The 22,170-nt window shown below is 37.1% G+C and overlaps 1 protein-coding gene across 1 annotated transcript in view; it reads right to left on the bottom strand.

Moving 5' to 3' along the window:
• Positions 1–22,170, bottom strand: part of rwdd2b (RWD domain containing 2B) — a 64,969-nt gene that overhangs the window by 12,379 nt on the left and 30,420 nt on the right. Inside the window, exons 2-3 of the mRNA XM_052591260.1 lie at positions 3,412–3,667; positions 3,233–3,300 (exon numbers count right to left, since the gene is read on the bottom strand). Coding sequence (XP_052447220.1) covers positions 3,233–3,300; positions 3,412–3,606 — 263 coding nt within the window. The 5' untranslated portion in view covers positions 3,607–3,667. The remainder of the gene's footprint in view (positions 1–3,232; positions 3,301–3,411; positions 3,668–22,170) is intronic.

The following is a 22,170-nucleotide window of genomic DNA, read 5'->3' as shown; positions in this document are numbered from 1 at the left end:
CATGAAGACAAGATCCTGGTCTGTCGGTGGCCTTCTTCTGTCACCTACAGCAGCAGCAGCACGCCAGCACCGCGTCAGGCACGCTTCTGGCGCGCTGCTGCTACTGTAGGTGACAGACCAAGGATCTTTCTTCACGACAACAATATCTATACTTCATGTTGAGCATAAATATAAAGCCTACTGATAAAGGACACCGTCCACAGTATTGACGGCAAAATAGACTATGTTTGACAGGTGCAATATGCCAGTGTGTCAACGGCCTAAGGTTTTCAAAAGGCATCACGCGAGTGTGAACATAACTACAACTAGGAAAAAAACAATTGTAATTCAAACGCAGCTCCCGTCGGCATTTAAACAGACCTTTGCTCTTAATTCCGATCGGTCCAAGGCAATAACTAAATCTGAGCAGGTCTAAAAACTGAAACTGTTGATGCTGCACTTTACACTTTGGAAAAGTGGTATATATATATATATTTTTTTAAATATGGGCAGGTCTACAAGCTGGGTCTGGTAATGCTGCACTGTAATCATAGTTATTTATTAATATTTTTCATTATATTTTATTACATGATCTTGGATTGAGACAGAGTATTTTATTTAGTGGAGAACTTTGCAGCAGTATTTTATTTCTTATTATTTTTTAATTTTACATATATTTTATTAAAAAGTAAATGTAAACAAATTGTAAAAAAAAAGTTTATAGTAATAAACAACCTGCAGTTTAATGTTTCCATTTATTTCCCTTACTGTACCGAAAATGAACCGAACCGTGACTTTAAAACCGAGGTACGTACCGAACCGTGATTTTTGTGTACCGTTACACCCCTAATGTTTGCACATGCTCTATAGTTCAGTCCTCTAGTAAAGTCCAGTCACATCACATTTAAGTAGTACTTTAGTACTATAGATGGCCTTAAACCAAGCAGCTTTACAGTTTTATTAAACATGAAAAACCAGAGTCAGTATCGCTTTCAGTTAGAATTAAAACTAGATTTTTTGTTATAAAGCAGCTCTCCAGTGTAGCTAGCTAATGATAAAAATTGTTTTTATTAGTGGGAAAAACATTTAAATAGAACATTTAATTAAAGGTATAGTTTGGTTTGCAGAGATCAAAGCTTGATCTGACTGTTTTGATTATCATAACCCTATAAGGTATTTTAAGAGAGATTATGTTGTGAATTTTACTTTATCAAAAAAATGAAACATGTTATCACTTAACCTTTATTTTGTTTCTTACCAAAATATATATTTAGGTAAATCAATAATTAAATGGTGAATAAGAGAGATTCTCTGCAATCTCATATTTTGTGCCAAATATATTTATTTGTATAAATTAATTGTATAACTGTAATTACATATGACTTTTAAAAGCTGAAGTGATTCCCTTAATTTATTTGTTAGAATATGTATAACTCAATATTTTTAAAAAAAATTGCAAAAGCTGAATAAATGTCTACTGATTAAATCAACAAAATAATCGATGACTAGTCAATTAATCATTCTAATAATTGTTAGATTAATCGATTATTCTAATAATCTTTGTTGCAGCCCTATCCAGTACGTATCCAGACCAGATGGTGGATAAGCACCTAGAAAGGACCTCTACAACACTAAAAGACAGTGGAGACCAGGACAACTAGAGCCCCAGATACAAATCCCCTGTAAAGACCATGTCTCAGATGACCACCAGGATAAGACCACAGGAAATAGATGATTTTTCTGCACAATCTGACTTTGCTGCAACCTGAAATTGAACTGCTGCTTTCATTCTGGTCAGAGGAGAACTGGCTCCCCCAACTGAGCCTGGTTTCTACCAAGGTTTTTTCTCCATTCTGTCACCGATGGAGTTTTGGTTCCTTGCCGCTGTTGCCTCTGGCTTGTTTAGTTGGGGACACTTCATTTACAGTGATATTGTTGACTTGATTGCAAATTATTGCACAGATACTATTTAAACTTAACTGAGATGATGACATCAATGAAAATAAATGAACTGCCTTTGTCATTTTGCATTATTGACACTGTTTTCCTAAATAATGTTGTTCAGTTGCTTTGACGCAATCTTTTTTTTAAAACGACGCAATTGTTTAAAGCGCTATATATTTATAGATAACCGGAGTGGTCGGTCAATCAAAATTACCCCAAGAGCACAGTGGCGACTCATCCAAGAGGTCAAAAAAGACCCCACAACAACATCTAAAGAACTGAAGGCCTCACTTTTGCCTCAGTTAAGGTCAGTGTTCATGACTCCACCGTAAGAAAGAGACTGGGCAAAAATGGTCTGCATAGTAGAGTTCCAAGACAAAAATGGCTGCTGAACAAAAAGAACAAAGGCTAGTCTCAGATTTGCCAGAAAACATCTTGATGATGCCCAAGACTTTTGGGAATTACTCTGTGGACTGGCGAGACAAAAGTTTACATTTTGGTAGGTGTGTGTCCCATTACGTCTTGCATAAAAGTAACACTGCATTTCAGAAAAAGAACATCATACCAACAGTAAAATATGATAAATGGAATAATGAATTTTGCGGTTTACCAAAAAATCCTGAAGGAGAATGTCTGGCCATCTGTTCGTGACCTCAAGCTGAAGTGAACTTGTGTTTTGCAACAGGTCAATGATCAAAAACACCAGCAAGTACACCTCTGAATGGCTGAAGAAAAGAAGACTTTGGAGTGGCATAGTCAAAGTCAGACCTGAATCCTATTGAGATTGTTGCATGACCTTAAAAAGGCTGTCCATATTCAAAATCCTCCAATGTGGCTGAATTACAACTATTCTGCATAGATGAGTGGACCAAAATTCCTCCACAGCGCTGTAACAGACTCCATGCAAGTTATCGCAAACACTTGATTGCAGTTGTAGCTACTAAGGGTGGCCCAACCAGTTAGTAGGTTTAGGGGGAAAACATTTTCACACAGGGCCATGTACTTTTGTATTTTGTTTTCCCTAAATAATAAAAAAAACCTTCATTTAAAAACTGCATGTTGTGTTTACTTGTTATCTTTTACTAATATTTACATTAGTTTGATGATCTGAAACATTAAAGTGTGACAAACATGCAAAAAAATAAGAAATCAGGAAAGGGGCCAACACTTTTTCACACCACTGTATAGTGGCAGATATGTTGTTACACCCTAGCAAAAACAAGTATGTCACTGACTAAACAAAATCACAAGAGTTTATGAAAAACCCATTAGCATTAATTAACATAAAAAACTTAAGTTATTTAAATACCTGACAGCAATATCTGGCAACACTTTTGGGTAGTCAGTTGGGTATGTGCACAGCAATGTAATGCTCACCTATTAGGAATAAAAAAGAATAATAAAAAAAAAAAAAAAAAAAAGACAAAAAAATTAAATTATGAGGAACACAAATGTTTTAATATTTTTTAATGTACTTCACATACTTACTGGAGGGTTCTCCACCTTCAGCTTGATGCTGAATTGGGGTCTGATGCTGGGAGGAGTATGAGCTGTGCCCTCCACATAAGCCCTGAGCTCAGCATGGGAAAGCTCATCAACTTGTAACTCTTCTTCACTCGGAAACATACTTAATAGCAGATCTATCTCTGCAAATTGTGCTTCTGCTTCCTCTGTGCAAGTCATATTCTTAACAATTGTGTATCAAACTCAAATCCAGTGTGCTTGTGGAATGCTTATTCATACACTGCCAAAACAATAAAAATATAATTAGTGAGTAGAATGGATGCAAGAACAATTAATAGTTTTTACAATGTGACGTCCACTGTTGGGCAAGTTACTCTGAAAATGTAATCTAATTACTGATTACTACTTTTAAAAAGTAATCAAATTAGTTTTATTATTACTTTATTTCAAAAGTAATTAGTAATTAGTTACATTTGTTGTTACGTTACATTTTTCTCCATGAAATTTATGAAAACCCAGCATAAGCTACATGCTCCTAATAAATATTTGTTATTACATCATCAACATTCACAGAACAGTTATTTTTAAAGCAAGAGGCTGCTGCATACATGGTTTGTATGGCTGAATGCCAGCAAGTAGCGCTGGTTTTATAATCTCTAAAAGACATCTCAGTTCATCGTCTATCTCACAAATCTCTCTGTTCTAAAACAATAAACATATGCATAATTAATCTTTTATAAGGTCTACAATTTGTGTATTATAATGAGAGGATTTATGAGCATGCAAATTTCAGCACTGCATTGCTCAACGCTGCAAACGTGAGTTATAGCCTAAATAGAAACTCTGCATATACACTTGCAGCGTTAATCGTTTATATTTTACGAGTTAATGTTGCATTTGTGCAATAGATGAATAAGGAGTTATTTGTTTTAGATTTTTTATCTTTAGATATTTCTATTTTCAGTAGTCCTGTGAATCATTTTGTTCTCCTGGATCCCACACACACAAGTGTCTACCCTCTCGCACCAGCACTCGTGCAAATGATGTTGCGCAGGGGCTCGCAGGAGCAAGTCTCTAATCCACTTTATGTTAATATTATGTTTCTATGATTCTACACCTGTCAATTTGAAGCTTGAACGGTTTTGTTGTAGTGATTTTTTTTTAATGACAGTAAAAAGGGAATCATTAATTGTCTTGTATTTTTAAACTGCAGCTTCCAAACACTTAAAAACTTTTTTCATACAGAAAAAAAGTAATTCTGAAGAAATATGCATAGTTGCACGACTTTACAACACTGTATGGATAACAGAAAATTAAAAAAAAAAAACTGTCAGTCATCTGATCTCTGTCTCTCTGTCAATGCTGTCTGTTTGAGTATGTGTGCTGAGGCTTCCATTGTCTGAGAGAAATTGCGCCCCTACAGGAGCAATTCCAGGACTGAAAGGGAGGAGTCTCTCTTAGTTCCACTTTTAAATCAGTTAAAAATACAAATAAATACTTAGATGTAATTAACAATGACAAGCTAAACCAACATATCTGATTATTACCGGGTCAGGGCTCATTAATAATTGATGTCTGGCCAGAGATACGTGAGAAAGACGAGAGATAAATCACCGCTCTGATCACGAGCCTGTAGAGTCACAAACTCACAACAAATTCATTTATTCTTGTTTTATAGCTTTTAAAAATTAAATATTACGGCGATATCACACAATCCACCAATTAGAACACACCAAGAGCTAAATTCAGATGTTTGTAAGCTGTAAAGGGTGAAAATTAAATATTTGTGGCAGTCTTTCTGACTTATCTGAAATCATCGCTCCGATGAGCGCCTTCAGTGTCACGAGTTTAGAAAAAAAAAGTTCTCTTTTTTTTAAGAGCTTTTTAAAAATATATATATTTCTGCGAATGCACATAATCCACCCATTATAACACAACAAGAGCTACATTCAGATGTTTGTTAGCTGTGTAAAAGTGTAAATAATGAAAGAATATTTGACCGCGCGAGACTGTCTAAGGGCAGAATAACATCGATCTCTCAAGCTGCAGGATGCTGATTCTCCCTTTCGTCGTAAGAACAGACATATCACAGACAATATTTCAAAATACATAATAGCTTGGCAAATATAAACGAAAACAGCCACGCGAACATAAACTGTTGAGAATTAAATCTGAAGTGGATCATGATTTGAATATTAAAGTGACCGCATTTACCAGCTGCTTTTGTCTTCAATTTTAATCTATAAAATAATAAAAATAGCTTGGCTGCTTTTTTTATGTAATTATTATTATTATTATTATTATTATTATTATTATTAGGGGCCAGGCATCTATTGTAATTGTTGGCGTTATTCTTCTTCTTCTGTTTCTTCCACAAGTCTATGGCAGCCCATAGAACCGATTGCGGGAAAGTTGTATAATTTGGTACACTGATAGAAAAAAGTCCCAACATTAACTATAGCAAATTTGAAGTCTCTAACTCCAACTGTCTAGCGCCACCATTTTTCCAAAGTTTCAATATTTATATTGAACAACTTTTGAACCGTAAGCCAGAAAATGAAAATTCCTTGGCTCAAGCCAAGTTCAATGATCCCCAAAATTCAAAAATCGCAAGGCTTAGTATTTTTCGCTATTTTAAATTTTTAGAAAAACCATTTTTCAAACTCGTCCTAGACGGTTAGTCCGATTTTCACAAAAATTGGCTCAGACCATCTTCAGACCATGCTGGCAAAAAGTTCTCGAATGACACGTGAAAAAATATGATGAAAAGCACGCAAAAATACACGTGAGGTTATATCTCAGCAACGGTTTGGCATATTAAGACCAAACTTGGTGTGTGTTATAATAAGCATGACCTGAGACTACCTGCAGTGTTTCGACACTGCGCCACCTAGTGGTCAGGAGATATGAAAAATGCATATTTTGGCTTATAACTTCTGAATGGTTTGGCCAAAAATCACAAAACTTGTCTCTTTAGATTCAGTGAGTCATGCCGAGTCGAATGATATCCAATTTTCCCGTGTCGGCCATTTTAGGCGTTGGCCATTTTGAATAATGTTTAAAAAAAATTTTGAACACAGCATCGCATCGTAGCGAAAATAATTACAAAAATATTCGGCTCCATGCCCTGAAGGTACTCAAAAAGTTTGCTGGCAGCGCCACCTTGTGGTCAAGAGTTATAATGAAATATCACAAAAATGCTAATAACTTTTGAATAAATTAGACTATTAAAATTAAAATGGTCTCCCTGTATTCTGTGGGTCATGCCGAGAGCATTGAAGCCAATTTTGCGAAAATTGGCCATACTTCCGGTCCGCCATTTTGATTAATGTTGAAAACCTACTTTTTCAAACTCCTCCTAGACCGTTAGTCCGATTTTCACCAAATTTGACGTGGATCATCTTCAGACCATGCTGGCAAAAATTTATGGATTTCGTGTCGATATACAAAACGGTTCACATTTAGCGCATCAACAAATTTGCTGGAAGGGTGCCACAATACATTTGAGGCTGTATCTCTGCAACGCTTTGACATATTTGCACCAAACTTTGTATGTGTCATCGGCACCTCACACTGACCATGCCACACCTATTGGTCAAGAGTCATGAATCATTAATTAACCATGAATAATTACACTTATAAAAATGCTTATAACTTTTTAATGCATTAGCCTATTACAATGAAACTGGTCTCAAAATAGTCCCTTGCTTATGCCAACAACATAGATACCAAATATGCCAGAGTAAGCCGAACTTCCTGTCCGCCATTTTCATTTATGTTGTAAACCTACTTCTGCGGACTCATCAACGGTTAATCCGATTTTCACCAAAATTGAATCCGATGATCTTTAGACTGTACTGACAAAATGTTATGGATTTCGTGTCGATAGACAAAACTACATTCGCATACCACAGTGATGAATTCGAGCCATGATGCCAAAATGACACTTCAAGTTGTATCTTTGCAATGCTTAAACATATTGACACCAAACTTTTTGTGTGTTGTCGTCACCTCAAACAGAACACACCAAAATGATTTGGTTACATCGCCACCTGTTGGTCAAACATGATAGGCCACTTAATCATATTACTAGTGGCTGTATTTATGATTTTTCAGCCTTTTCAATTACAATCATATTAAAATTGCTGTAATTGCTCATTGTTGCATTTGGTGTGATTCTCCATGTCATGCTTAGCTCCTCAATTTGCCGGTGGAGTGCTTGGCCCCGTAATTGCTGCTTGGAGCTATATTTATTATTAATAATAATAATAATAATAATAATAATAATAATAATAATATTTTGCTCTAACAAGAATTAATCTATATTTAATTAAATCAATGACATTTTATTTTACATTGTATTTGTCCATTTCTGCATCTAGACACCTAAAAACCTAAAACATGCTCTATTATACAGCACTATTGTTAGCAATTTCTTTATAGTCTAATTTATCTGTTGTACACATTTTCATAATAAACTTGTTTGTTAGATTATAGACAGTTACAGTGGTTTATAATAAATATTAACAGGTATTATTCAAGCTGCTTAGAATGCTTGAAGTAGGCTAATTTATTTTTTTTTTAATTTAAAGGGACAGATTACGAAATTAATGTAATTGTACAATGAGATAAAAGGATAAAGTAAAACAACAATAACTATGTTATAACATTGTAACATCTTTAAAAAATATTAAAACATTTACAGTGAGTTAATTTCAAAACGTAGGACAGTCTTAGGCTACAGTCTACTAGAGCTGCAACTAAAGATTATTTTTTCTGTTGACTAATCTAACGATTATTTTTTCAATTAGTCGACTACTCTAGATTAATAATTTATTTTAATAAAAATAATCATTAATGTTCTTTTTTGATTAGCTAATGAATCCTTTGGATAACTTTACAAAAATATTCATTTTTTTTTTTCCAAAATATTCTTCAATGTGGTTGAAGTTTTTACATTATACAAAAATAAAGAGGCAAATAAAATTATTTTACTATGGTAAATAGGAGTTAACGATAGCGTTTAATTAAACCACAGTAGCTACAAATTTACAGTTGTCTGAGACGTCATGAAATAGCATCACAAACCATAAAATGTAGTCAGGGTTCTGCTATAGTTTTTTTTCATAATAGGTAAACACAGGTCACAAGTTAACACGATCACATTTCCTTGAGCTGCACGATGTAATGCAGAGAGTCCTGTCTTGAATCCAGAGATCTGGAGCTGATTCAGTGTAGATCGGTAGCTCAGTGGTTTGTGACTGTTGTCTCGCGGCGCACCGTATTTTAACGCTTGTTCGAAACCCGCGCCAACACAGACTTTATTTTTTATCCTACTTACTTCAGCCGCTACTGGTCATCATACCAATTACTTGTAATCCAAGAATATCAGAATCATGCAATGAGCAAATCTGCGTTTATTAGACACTTAATAATATCACATCAGTTTTGCTTTTAGAATCGCCAAATTTGCTGCGGTCGTTCCATCACATCTGCAGTGGAGACCTAAACCAGGAAGTTGATCACAAGATAACATGGTAACCAGTTAAACCATAACACCGGAGAGCACCAGTATGTTTTCCTCAGAGGTGCTCGTGCATCACAGTTGTGCTGCCGTGTTACACCATATTCGTTTTTGCAAAGGGAACAAAGGACCATTTTATTTGGCCTCTGTTTAAAGTATTTCCATACTTTTGATAACCGTGGTCTCTGTTTTTGTGATAGATTGCAACTTTCTCCATTCCCAGGAGCAGAAGTCGCCATCACGCGAAATGTAAACAGTGTGACGCATCTACGCATTTCACGCACGTCAGCGTATTTTTGTAGTCGACGTAATCGATGATGTCGACGCGTTGTTGCAGCACTACAGTCTACTCATCAAAAATTTAAAGACGACCTTTACACAAAGGATCATATGCATGCTATTGTAATTAAACAGTAAATAAAAGGCCTATGTGTGTGTATGTGTGTGTATATATATATATATATATATATATATATATATATATATATATATATATATATATATAAAGCTACATTTTTTTTTATTTAATTTAGGTTCATTCTTGGTTTAAAAGAAAATCTTTGTTTCCATATGCAGAGCAAAAATTATTATATTTAAAAATTATTTTATAATTATTCTAGATTTTTACTAACATTTTGTATTTTTGAATTATGCCTTATGTGACACCAAAAATTGAGAATTATCTGTTTTAACAGTTTGATCGGGCTGGTGCCTCGCGCACATATATTCATTAGAAACAACAGCAGTTCACCGAGCCATTCGGCGCAGGCACCGGTCCACTTTGACATATTGTTAATTATGATTTTTTTCCATCGATACTGAAACACACGTTAACTACAAAGCCTATTTTACCTCATGGATAATAGTTAAACTTCAAATGGGCAAAATCACGAATATGGAAACGTTTGGATTTCTCCCAAATGAGAGAATGAGAGAGCCCAACCTTACCTTATGCTTACATTACTAACATTTTGTATTTTTGAATTATGCCTTATGTGACACCAAAAATTGAGAATTATCTGTTTTAACTGTTTGATCGGGCTGGTGCCTCGCGTACAAATATTCATTAGAAACAACAGCAGTTCACCGAGCCATTCGGCGCAGGCACCGGTCCACTTTGACATATTGTTAATTATGATTTTTTCCATCGATACTGAAACACGCGTTAACTACAAAGCCTATTTTACATCAGGGATAATAGTTAAACTTCAAATGGGCAAAATCACGAATATGGAAACGTTTGGATTTCTCCCAAATGAGAGAATGAGAGAGCCCAACCTTACCTTATGCTTAGCTTTAAATATTATTATTTAAAATTAAAATTAAAATTAAAATTTTTTTTGTTTATAGCTAAGCCTATAGTATTATATACTGCAATTATATTTATCCATTAGAATTATATATTTTTAATTCTTGTTTTGTTCTGATATATTTGTTAAATTTAAAAGGATTTGTTGTAAAGTGAAGGGAACTAAAAATATCCTGTTGGTACATTATAACATAAGGTTAGTCGTTATTATTTCTTAATGTAATAAAATGCAACTTATACATGATTTCTATAATATCTAGATTCTATAATATCTTATAATATAAAAAAAAAAACATGCAGCAAACGAAAATAGGTCATTAATCTGTTAAAATGCAACCTATACACGATTCATATTTTTTCCTCTCACAAACAATTTATTTTTTTAGCGTGTTTAGAAAATTCAAAATAAAGAAAACATGCAGCAAATGAAAATAGGCGATTAATCCGTTAAAATTTGTTACTGTGCGTTAAGAGTAATTATAATTATTATATACTTCAGAGCAGAGTCTGCATGTGCCTAATCTAGGCTATCCAGGTTTTTTTTTTTTTCATTGCATCTGAAAATGACTTTGTTCATCACATTCACGTTGCGTGCTCTGATGCAGATCCGCCTCTCCCGTTGCTCAGCTGTGGACGAGTAAAAAATGTTTGATATAAAGGTTGCTGTCCCATTTTATACAGGAATTGTTCATAAAAAAAAAAAAATCAAATTATATTGTTAGTGTCACGACCGGGATACAGGAATACACAGAGAGATCCACGTGCAGGTATGTCGTTTATTAGGGGTTATCAAAAGGGTAAACAGTCCAGGCAGGGGTCAAAACCAGAGTATAAATCCAACATGAAAACAGACAATAACACAAGGCAAGATCAAGACTACGGATATACGTCAGGATAACTAAACATTAGACAAGGACTTCGTGACACATACTCAGACAGACCGGGTATGAATACACAGAAGGTAATGAGGGAACCGGAGACAGGTGGGGAATAATCAATTAACCCAAACAAGGAGGAAGGTGACCAAATAAGGGAACAGACAGTTCATAAAGTGACAGACACCGTGGGAAAGGAGGACATCTAATGGAAACCCAGGGAACACAACCCAGACACTGTGACAGTTAATTCTAATTATATTGTTAACAAAAGTTCATTTAGGCTATTTAACATGCACTGGTACATTTTCCCCTTTTTAACTTATAAACTCCTTGAGATTTTAAAGTTAGTTTAATAGTATTTAATTTTAAAGTTAGTTTAATAGTATTTAAAGTTTAAAAAAAGGTTTTAATTGCTTAAATTATTTCTATGAATTAATAATATGTTATCATGTTTATTCTTGTAGTAAATAAGTGTTTATTCTTAAAGAAAATAAGGGAAAAAATAAGGGACGATCCAAATATTTGTTTTGTTTCACCTTTTATGTAGGCTACAATTATAAAAAAAAATTAAAGCTGCAAGCAGCGATGAACGGGCCCTCGCACCCGGGCTCACCGGCAGCGAGTGGCTTTAGTTAATAGGTGAACGGTGAGAAATATGCGTTTAAACTCATAAATATAAGTAGAATATATCAATGTTTATTCCATATATGTGCCAATCTTCCTGTTGCCAGCAGGTGGCGCTATCATTATAATGGAATATTGGCCTTCAGATGTGTTCAGGGCAGGACTTTTATCGAACATGTGAGGTTTGGGGAGGATTGGACACTTTATGCCTGAGTTACAACAACATCCTATTTCATGGCGAAACAATGAAATTTGTCAGGCCGCCATGGACACGCCCTTTAACGAAACCTCAAGATCTTCGCAATTTAAGATCGCAAAAGGATTTAGATTACACGGACCAAGTTTGGTGTTGATCTGAATAAATATCTAGGAGGAGTTCGTTAAAGTACAACCCCTGAAAATGGCCAAAACAACAGCAATTTTGAAGGGAAAATTCAAAATAACTGACTTCCTGTTGGGATTCGGACTTCGTACCAAGAGACTTTTTCGTAGATATTGGTGTGTTACATGTGTGTACCGATTCTTGTACATGTACGTGAAACATAGCTCAAGGCGCACTCCGTTTAAAGTGTATACGCACTCCGTTGAAAGTGTATAGGTGGTGCTATTGAGCCATTTTGCCACACTCGATGGAATATTGGCCTTCAGATCTGTTCAGGCCAGGACCCTTATCACACAAGTGAAGTTTGGGCAAGATCGGACATTTTATGCCTGAGTTATAACATCTTTTATTCCCATGGCGAGACATTGAACTTCATCACGGCGCCATGGACACACCTTTTAACAAAAACTCAAGATCTTCACAACTAAACATCACACAGGTCTTTAGATTAGACTGACCACAAAAAAGACATTGATGTCATAAAATTTCTAGGAGTAGTTTGTCGCAGTGTAAAATATGTAACTTCCTGTTGCCAATAGGTGGCACTATTACTATAACTGAATATTGGCATGTAGATCTGTTCAGGTCAAGAGTCTTATCCAACATGTGAAGTTTGGGGCAGATTGGACATTGTATGTCTGAGTTACAGCAACTTCCTTTTTCATGGCGAAACATCGAAATTTTTCAGGCCGCCATGGACCCGCCCTTTAACGAAACCTCAAGTCCTTCGCAATTTATTATCGCAAAGGGCTTTAGATTACACTGACCAAGTTTGATGTTGATCTGAATAAATCTCTAGGAGGAGTTCGTTAAAGTACAACCCCTGAAAATGGCAAAAACAACAGCAATTTTGAAGGGAAAATTCAAAATAACCGACTTCCTGTTGGGATCCGGATTTCGTACCAAGAGACTTTTTTGTAGGTATTGGAGTGTTACATGTGTGTACCAATTTTTGTACATGTACGTGAAACATAGCTCGAGGCGCACTCCGTTGAAAGTGTATAGGTGGCGCTATAGAGCCATTTTGCCACACCCGGTGGAATATTGGCCTGAAGATCTGTTCAGGCCAGAACTCTTATCACACATGTGAAGTTTGGGGAAGATCGGACATCTTATGCCTGAGTTATAACATCTTTTATTCGCATGGCGAGACATCGAACTTCGTCGCGGCGCCATGAACAAGCCTTTTAACGAAAACTCAAGATCTTCACAACTGAACATCGCACAGGCCTTTAGATTAGACTGACCACAAAAAAGACATTGATGTCATAAAATTTCTAGGAGTAGTTCGTCGCAGCATAAAATATGTCACTTCCTGTTGCCAATAGGTGGCGCTATGACTATAACTGAATATGGGCATGTCAATCTGTTCAGGTTCGGAGTCTCATCAAACATGTGAAGTTTGGGGCAGATTGGTCATTGTATGTGTGAGTTATAGCAACTTCATTTTTCATGGCGAATCATCGAAATTCGCCAGGCCGCCACGGACACGCCCTTCAACGAAAAGTCAGGATCTTCGCAATTTTACATCGCAAAGGCCTTTAGATTAGGCATACCAAATTTGGTGTTGATTTGAAGAACTCTCTAGGAGGAGTTCGTTAAAATACAACACATGGAAATGACCAAAATTACACAAAATATGCTCATAATATTAAAAATAACCGATTTCCTGTTGGGTTTAGAATTTCGCTCCAAGAGTCTTTTTTGTAGGTATTGGTGTGTTACATATGTGTGCCAATTTTCGTGCATGTACGTGAAACATAGCTGGAAGGCTGTTGATTTTCTTGGTATAGGTGGCGCTGTCGAGCCATTTTGCCACACCCTCTTCTGAATCCTATATCAGACGAAAATTTTCACCAGGTTTGACGAGTGTGCAAAGTTTCATGACTTTTTGAGCATGTTAAAGCCCTCAAAAATGCGATTCCTTCGGGAGAAGAAGAAGAAGAAGAATAATAATAATTAAAGCTGCAAGCAGCGATGAACGGGCCCTCGCACCCGGGCTCACCGCCATCGTGTGGCTTTAGTAAAAAGGTGAACGTTGAGAAATATGCATTTAATGTCCTAAATATAAGTGGAATATATCAAAGTATATCCCATATATGTGCCAATCTTACCGTTGCCAGCAGGTGGCGCTATCATAATGGAATATTGGCCTTCAGATGTGTTCAGGCCACGACTCTTATCAAACATGTGAAGTTTGGGGAAGATTGAACATTTTATGCTTGAGTTACAACAACTTCTCTTGCTGTGGCAAGACATCAAATTTTGTCATGGCGCCATGGAAACGCCCTTTAACAAAAACTCAAGATCTCCAAAAGTTAACATTGCACAGGCCTTTAGATTAGACTGACCACAAAATATATGTTAATCTCAAAAAAATTATAGGAGTAGTTTGTCGCAGCATAAAACATGTCACTTCCTGTTGCCAATAGGTGGCGCTAGGACTATAACTGAATGTGAGCATGTAGATCTGTTGAGGGCAGAAGTTTTATCTAACATGTGAAGTTTGGGGCAGATTGGACATTGTATGACTGAGTTACAGCAACTTCCTTTTTCATGGCGAAACATCGAAATTTGTCAGGCCGCCATGGACACGCCCTTTAACGAAATCTAAAGATCTTCGCAATTTAACATCGCAAAGGGCTTAAGATTACACTGACCAGGTTTGGTGTTGATCTGAATAAATCTCTAGGAGGAGTTCGTTAAAGTACAACCCCTGAAAATGGCAAAAACAACGCCAATTTTGCAGAGAAAATTCTAAATAACCGACTTCCTGTTGGGATTCGGATTTCGTACCAAGAGACTTTTTTGTAGGTATTGGTGTGTTACATGTGTTTACCGATTTTTGTACATGTACGTGAAACATAGCTCGAGGCGCACTCTGTTGAAAATGTATAGGTGGCGCTATCGAGCCATTTTGCCACACCTGATGGAATTTTGGCCTTCAGATGTGTTCAGGCCAGGACTCTTATCACACATGTGAAGTTTGGGGAAGATCGGACATTTTATGCCTGAGTTATAACATCTTTTATTCCCATGGCGAGACATCGAACTTCGTGACGGCGCCATGGACACGCCTTTTAACGAAAACTCAAGATCTTCAAAACTTAACATCGCACAGGCCTTTAGATTAGACTGACCACAAAAAATACATTGATGTCATAAAATTTCTAGGAGTAGTTCATCGCAGTGTAAAATATGTCACTTCCTGTTGCCAATAGGTGGCGCTATGACTATAACTGAATATGGGCATGTCAATCTGTTCAGGTCAGGAGACTCATCAAACATGTGAAGTTTGGGGCAGATTGGTCATTGTATGTCTGAGTTATAGCAACTTCCTGTTTCATGGCGAATCATCGAAATTCGCCAGGCCGCCACGGACACGACCATTAACGAAAACTCAAAAGCTTCGCAATTTAACATCGCAAAGGCCTTTAGATTAGGCATACCAAACTTGGTGTTGATCTGAATAAGTCTCTAGGAGGAGTTCGTTAAAATACAACGCATGGAAATGGCAAAAATGACACAAAATTTGCTCATAATATTAAAAATAACCGACTTCCTGTTGGGTTTAGAATTTTGCTCTAAGAGACTTTTTTGTAGGTACTGGAGAGTTACACATGTGTACCGATTTTCATACATGTACGTGAAACATAGCTCGAGGCGCACACCGTTGAACGTGTATAGGTGGCGCTGTCGAGCCATTTTGCCACACCCACTTCTGAAACCCATATCAGATGTAAATTTTCGCCAGTTCTGAGGTGTGTGCAAAGTTTCATGACTTTTTGAGTATGTTTAGGCCCTCAAAAATGCGATTCATTTTGGAGAAGTATAATAATAATAATAATAATAATAATAAACGGAGCAATTCCAAGAGGGTCCTCACACCATCGGTGCTCGGGCCCTAATTAAAGCTGCAAGCAGCGATGAACGGGCCCTCGCACCCGGGCTCACCGGCAGCGAGTGGCTTTAGTTAATAGGTGAACGGTGAGAAATATGCGTTTAAACTCATAAATATAAGTAGAATATATCAATGTTTATTCCATATATGTGCCAATCTTCCTGTTGCCAGCAGGTGGCGCTATCATTATAATGGAATATTGGCCTTCAGATGTGTTCAGGGCAGGACTTTTATCGAACATGTGAGGTTTGGGGAGGATTGGACACTTTATGCCTGAGTTACAACAACATCCTATTTCATGGCGAAACAATGAAATTTGTCAGGCCGCCATGGACACGCCCTTTAACGAAACCTCAAGATCTTCGCAATTTAAGATCGCAAAAGGCTTTAGATTACACTGACCAAGTTTGGTGTTGATCTGAATAAATATCTAGGAGGAGTTCGTTAAAGTACAACCCCTGAAAATGGCCAAAACAACACTAATTTTGCAGAGAAAATTCCAAATAACTGACTTCCTGTTGGGATTCGGACTTCGTACCAAGAGACTTTTTCGTAGATATTGGTGTGTTACATGTGTGTACCGATTCTTGTACATGTACGTGAAACATAGCTCAAGGCGCACTCCGTTTAAAGTGTATACGCACTCCGTTGAAAGTGTATAGGTGGCGCTATTGAGCCATTTTGCCACACTCGATGGAATATTGGCCTTCAGATCTGTTCAGGCCAGGACCCTTATCACACAAGTGAAGTTTGGGCAAGATCGGACATTTTATGCCTGAGTTATAACATCTTTTATTCCCATGGCGAGACATCGAACTTCATCACGGCGCCATGGACACACCTTTTAACAAAAACTCAAGATATTCACAACTAAACATCACACAGGTCTTTAGATTAGACTGACCACAAAAAAGACATTGATGTCATAAAATTTCTAGGAGTAGTTTGTCGCAGTGTAAAATATGTAACTTCCTGTTGCCAATAGGTGGCGCTATGACTATAACTGAATATTGGCATGTAGATCTGTTCAGGTCAAGAGTCTTATCCAACATGTGAATTTTGGGGCAGATTGGACATTGTATGTCTGAATTACAGCAACTTCCTTTTTCATGGCGAAACATCGAAATTTTCCAGGCTGCCATGGACCCGCCCTTTAACGAAACCTCAAGTCCTTCGCAATTTATTATCGCAAAGGGCTTTAGATTACACTGACCAAGTTTGATGTTGATCTGAATAAATCTCTAGGAGGAGTTCGTTAAAGTACAACCCCTGAAAATGGCAAAAACAACAGCAATTTTGAAGGGAAAATTCAAAATAACCGACTTCCTGTTGGGATCCGGATTTCGTACCAAGAGACTTTTTTGTAGGTATTGGAGTGTTACATGTGTGTACCAATTTTTGTACATGTACGTGAAACATAGCTCGAGGCGCACTCCGTTGAAAGTGTATAGGTGGCGCTATCGAGCCATTCTGCCACACCCGGTGGAATATTGGCCTGCAGATCTGTTCAGGCCAGGACTCTTATCACACATGTGAAGTTTGGGGAAGATCGGACATTTTATGCCTGAGTTATAACATCTTTTATTCGCATGGCGAGACATCGAACTTCGTCGCGGCGCCATGAACAAGCCTTTTAACGAAAACTCAAGATCTTCACAACTGAACATCGCACAGGCCTTTAGATTAGACTGACCACAAAAAAGACATTGATGTCATAAAATTTCTAGGAGTAGTTCGTCGCAGCATAAAATATGTCACTTCCTGTTGCCAATAGGTGGCGCTATGACTATAACTGAATATGGGCATGTCAATCTGTTCAGGTTCGGAGTCTCATCAAACATGTGAAGTTTGGGGCAGATTGGTCATTGTATGTGTGAGTTATAGCAACTTCATTTTTCATGGCGAATCATCGAAATTCGCCAGGCCGCCACGGACACGCCCTTCAACGAAAAGTCAGGATCTTCGCAATTTAACATCGCAAAGGCCTTTAGATTAGGCATACCAAATTTGGTGTTGATTTGAAGAACTCTCTAGGAGGAGTTCGTTAAAATACAACACATGGAAATGACCAAAATTACACAAAATATGCTCATAATATTAAAAATAACCGACTTCCTGTTGGGTTTAGAATTTCGCTCCAAGAGTCTTTTTTGTAGGTATTGGTGTGTTACATATGTGTGCCAATTTTCGTGCATGTACGTGAAACATAGCTGGAAGGCTGTTGATTTTCTTGGTATAGGTGGCGCTGTCGAGCCATTTTGCCACACCCTCTTCTGAATCCTATATCAGACGAAAATTTTCACCAGTGTGCAAAGTTTCATGACTTTTTGAGCATGTTAAAGCCCTCAAAAATGCGATTCATTCGGGAGAAGAAGAAGAAGAAGAAGAAGAATAATAATAATAAAAAACAAAGCAGATACAAGAGGGTCCTCGCACCTCGGTGCTCGGGCCCTAATAAAAAACAAAGCAGATACAAGAGGGTCCTCGCACCTCGGTGCTCGGGCCCTAAAAAAAAAAAAAAATACCGTATTTTTCGACTATAAGTCGCACCTGAGTATAAGTCGCATCAGTCCAAAAATACGTAATGACGAGGGAAAAAAAACATAAGTCGCATTTATTGAGAACCAAGAACCAAGAGAAAACATTACCATCTACAGCCGCGAGAGGGCGCTCTATGTTTTCAGTGTTAGACTACAGGATCACTGAGCAGTAGTGATGCGCGTGTCGTCTTGATTTTCAGTTCGTTCACCAAAATGATTCATTCACTGATTTGTTTAGTGACCATTTCTTCATATTACACAAATACGCCAGCAGTTGGTGAAAAAGAGTGTCTTGTGTGTTATGTCTTAAGTCAACGAAGGTATTTACTTGTGACAAAAACTGATTTGGCTTTATTAAAGTGTGTGCATGATCGCATTAAATAGTCTAAATAAACTGTTCAGATTAACAAAGCACAAGGTTTTATCGGGGATTAAACGTGGAGTTATGTTCTGTAGTCCAAATAAGAAAACAAGCGTATGTGCACTAAAAACTGCACTTTGTATCTGCTGATTGCTGATCGAGGTTTACATGCTTGGCTAACTGACCCTGTATACTCTCATTCATTTCATTCACGAACAAGATGTATCAGTTCATTCAACTCTTTCACCTATGAGAAGATTGTATTCGTTCACTATATTCAACAAGTCACATGCTCCGTCACATCTTGAGTAACTCTATAAAAGGAAGAAACAGTTCACAGAGGTGTTCACGAGCTCTGCATGCACTGCTAATAGCCGCTCGCACGCTGCTGTGGGAGGAACTTCATTGAACGAGAAATGAGCCTTTCACTGCCTATGGTCAGTGGATTAAGTAAACGAGAACAATTCGTTCACCTAAAAGATTTGTTCACGAACGAACCATCATAGTGCAATTACCTATAGCCTATATTGATAAGGTTACGATACGAATTGGTCTAAGTAGCAACGTAACATCCGTGATGTCCCCGATGCGCGGCGCGGGGCGGGGCGGGTCAAGAAATTGTACTTTATTTGAGGGGCGGGCTGGGGCAGACCAAATAATTTCATAAAAGCAGGACCCGTGGGTTGGTAAAAACCCCGACCTGCGCATCACTACTGAGCAGCATATGGCGCCCTCTCGGGGCTGTAGACGGTCATGTTTTCTCTTGGTTCATTTCTCTTGGTTCATGTCAAATTAATTTTGATAAATAAGTCACACCCGACTATAAGTCGCAAGACCAGCCAAACTATGAAAAAAAGTGTGACTAATAGTCCGGAAAATACATGATATATATATATATAGTAAATTTGACCATTGACTTTAAAGGTTAGTGATTTAGGAGGTGAAAATACTGTGAAATTACAAATGGCATGGGATTTTAGAGCATAAAGACTGAAGGTCTATGAAACGTTAGCCAATAAATAATTTTTTTAAACAATGGAACTTAAAGTTGTGAACTAAAATATAATTTCAACTAGGGATGTCAACGATTAATCGATGATCGATTAATTGTCGATAAGAGATGCAATCGATTAAGGCTATCGATGGTCGGTTAACCGATTCAGTGTTGGGCTGCGTGGGGCTCATGCGCACTCAACACGTGCGAGCGGCTGTGAGTGACGGTGACGATATAAAAGCATCATCATTCATTCACAATGTACAAATTAAGCTTTTAATGTGATTTAAACTTTAAAGTACATTAAAATAGAAACAACATAAAAGTTCTTCAACATTAAATGCAATAGAAATGTAGTTACTAATCATTTCATCAGATAACTGTTTTATATCGTGCGCTTTGCAGGGCTGCGGGACAGTGACAGGACAGGTAGTCTATTCTTTCCTACAACTTGTTAATTCATTCCTACGAATTATTAATGTGGCAATTGTCCATGTTTCATTAATTTTGTTCCCTAAATAACCCATGATTTAAGTGAAATAAGGGAACAAATTAATAAATCGAACGAATTCTTAATTCATGAAATCTTTAATTTCCCTTCCCATATGTTTACCACAGTAAGAGATGCGAAAACAGTTATTAAAAGCGAAAGATAATAAAATAAACCTGGGAAATTAGAGGGTTAGACTATGAAGATTTAGGAAAAGAAACAATGCCTAAATATACTGAATTTGTGGAAATTCGTGACCAACCGGCAAACCAGAACAAAGCCGCGTAAATGAAGACTATGGGGTCCAAAAGCATGGTCGCGATCTAACATTTTCCAGTTAACCTATTATTCCTCTAATAAACAAAGCTTTTATACCACACTTGTCATAATCAGATCTTATCATTTCTAAATAAATAATTGCTGGATTCAAAACAGCGATTAATAGGCGCTGTGACCGACACATTCCTGGAGCATTCACTGCTGTCACTAAACGGTGACGCCGAGCATCGTTCACAAGTTTCTGCATGGACCTGACTAGGGCACAGGTTCTAAGCCCTGGGACAAAATGGGATGCTTTAAGGAAAATTTATAGCCTACTAAGTAATAGGCCCAACATAAAAATAACAATTTGTTTTCATGTTTTTTTTTTTTTTTTTTTTAAATAGGCTATGCGAAATATATCCGATTTAAATAGGCTAATTAAGATTAACGGATTTAAAACAGAAGTGTGGGCGCTCCATAAGTTCACAAAAAAAAAAAAAAAAGGATGACAACGCATTCTGTTTGTTTGCTTTATTTTACAAGAGCACAAATCTTCTGTTTTTATTGTGAGTGTGCACAAATGAAAGTAAACACTTTTGCGGAAAATATATATATTTTTTTAATGTCTCAGCTGTTTCGATCGCGCTGGAGCCTGCTGCACACGTATATTCTAGCGATTCAAACTTACATCGCAGTCTGTTCATTATCAAAATAAAATGTCAACTAAACATTAAAAGGTTACACTGGTCAGTTTAAATAGACCGTAGTATACCGGTCCACTCTGCTGTTATGCCAAGGACGTTTTTGCTCATATGAAGAGGATCATCTTTTCCGTCTATATGCGAATGCGTGTTAAGTACAAGCCTAGTTTACATTATAAATAATAGTTTAACATTCAAATACATTGCGAATATGGAAACATTTCGATTTGTGCCGAATGAGACATGAGCAATAACCTCCAAATAAATCTAGCCAAAGCCGCGCTCGCTCATCCTCGTCTGCACGCATGCACTGTCACGATCTAATGCGCTGTATGCCGGATTTTTAAAAATCTGACATTTTCTAGGACAGAATCCAGCAGGATCAAATTAATGTGAGCAACTGTGTTTTGGTGCAGCAGCGCCGATGTAGTTCACTTAATGTGCAGCGCAGTCACACGCGCTACACATTTCGGATAATTTTATACAATAATTTCAGTTGAAAACATTGCAATTGTGCTTTAAAATACAACAACGAGCACCACAAAACCATTTAAAGATGCGCGTTCAGCGTTCTCCGTGCAGGATTGGAAACTGTCAACAAAGTAAAATGACCTCAAAAGTATGGCGCGCTCTCTTCATTTTATCAAATGATCATAATCGCATCTATTCATTTTATAATCCTGCTACTAGCATTTTATTCAGACTAAAACCTCTTTAATTCAAGTGAGAAAGCGTTTTGTGTGTGTGTGTGGCTTTTGCACATCCTGTCATACCGCTGACTGCGTGCCTGCAATAGACGCATTTTGCAGTATTATGAT

Source organism: Carassius gibelio, chromosome A5 (assembly GCF_023724105.1).
Source record: "Carassius gibelio isolate Cgi1373 ecotype wild population from Czech Republic chromosome A5, carGib1.2-hapl.c, whole genome shotgun sequence".
NCBI classification, from domain to species: domain Eukaryota; kingdom Metazoa; phylum Chordata; class Actinopteri; order Cypriniformes; family Cyprinidae; genus Carassius; species Carassius gibelio.
The sequence above is the reverse complement of the archived record's forward strand: the minus strand, read 5'-3'. Positions and strand labels throughout refer to the sequence as shown.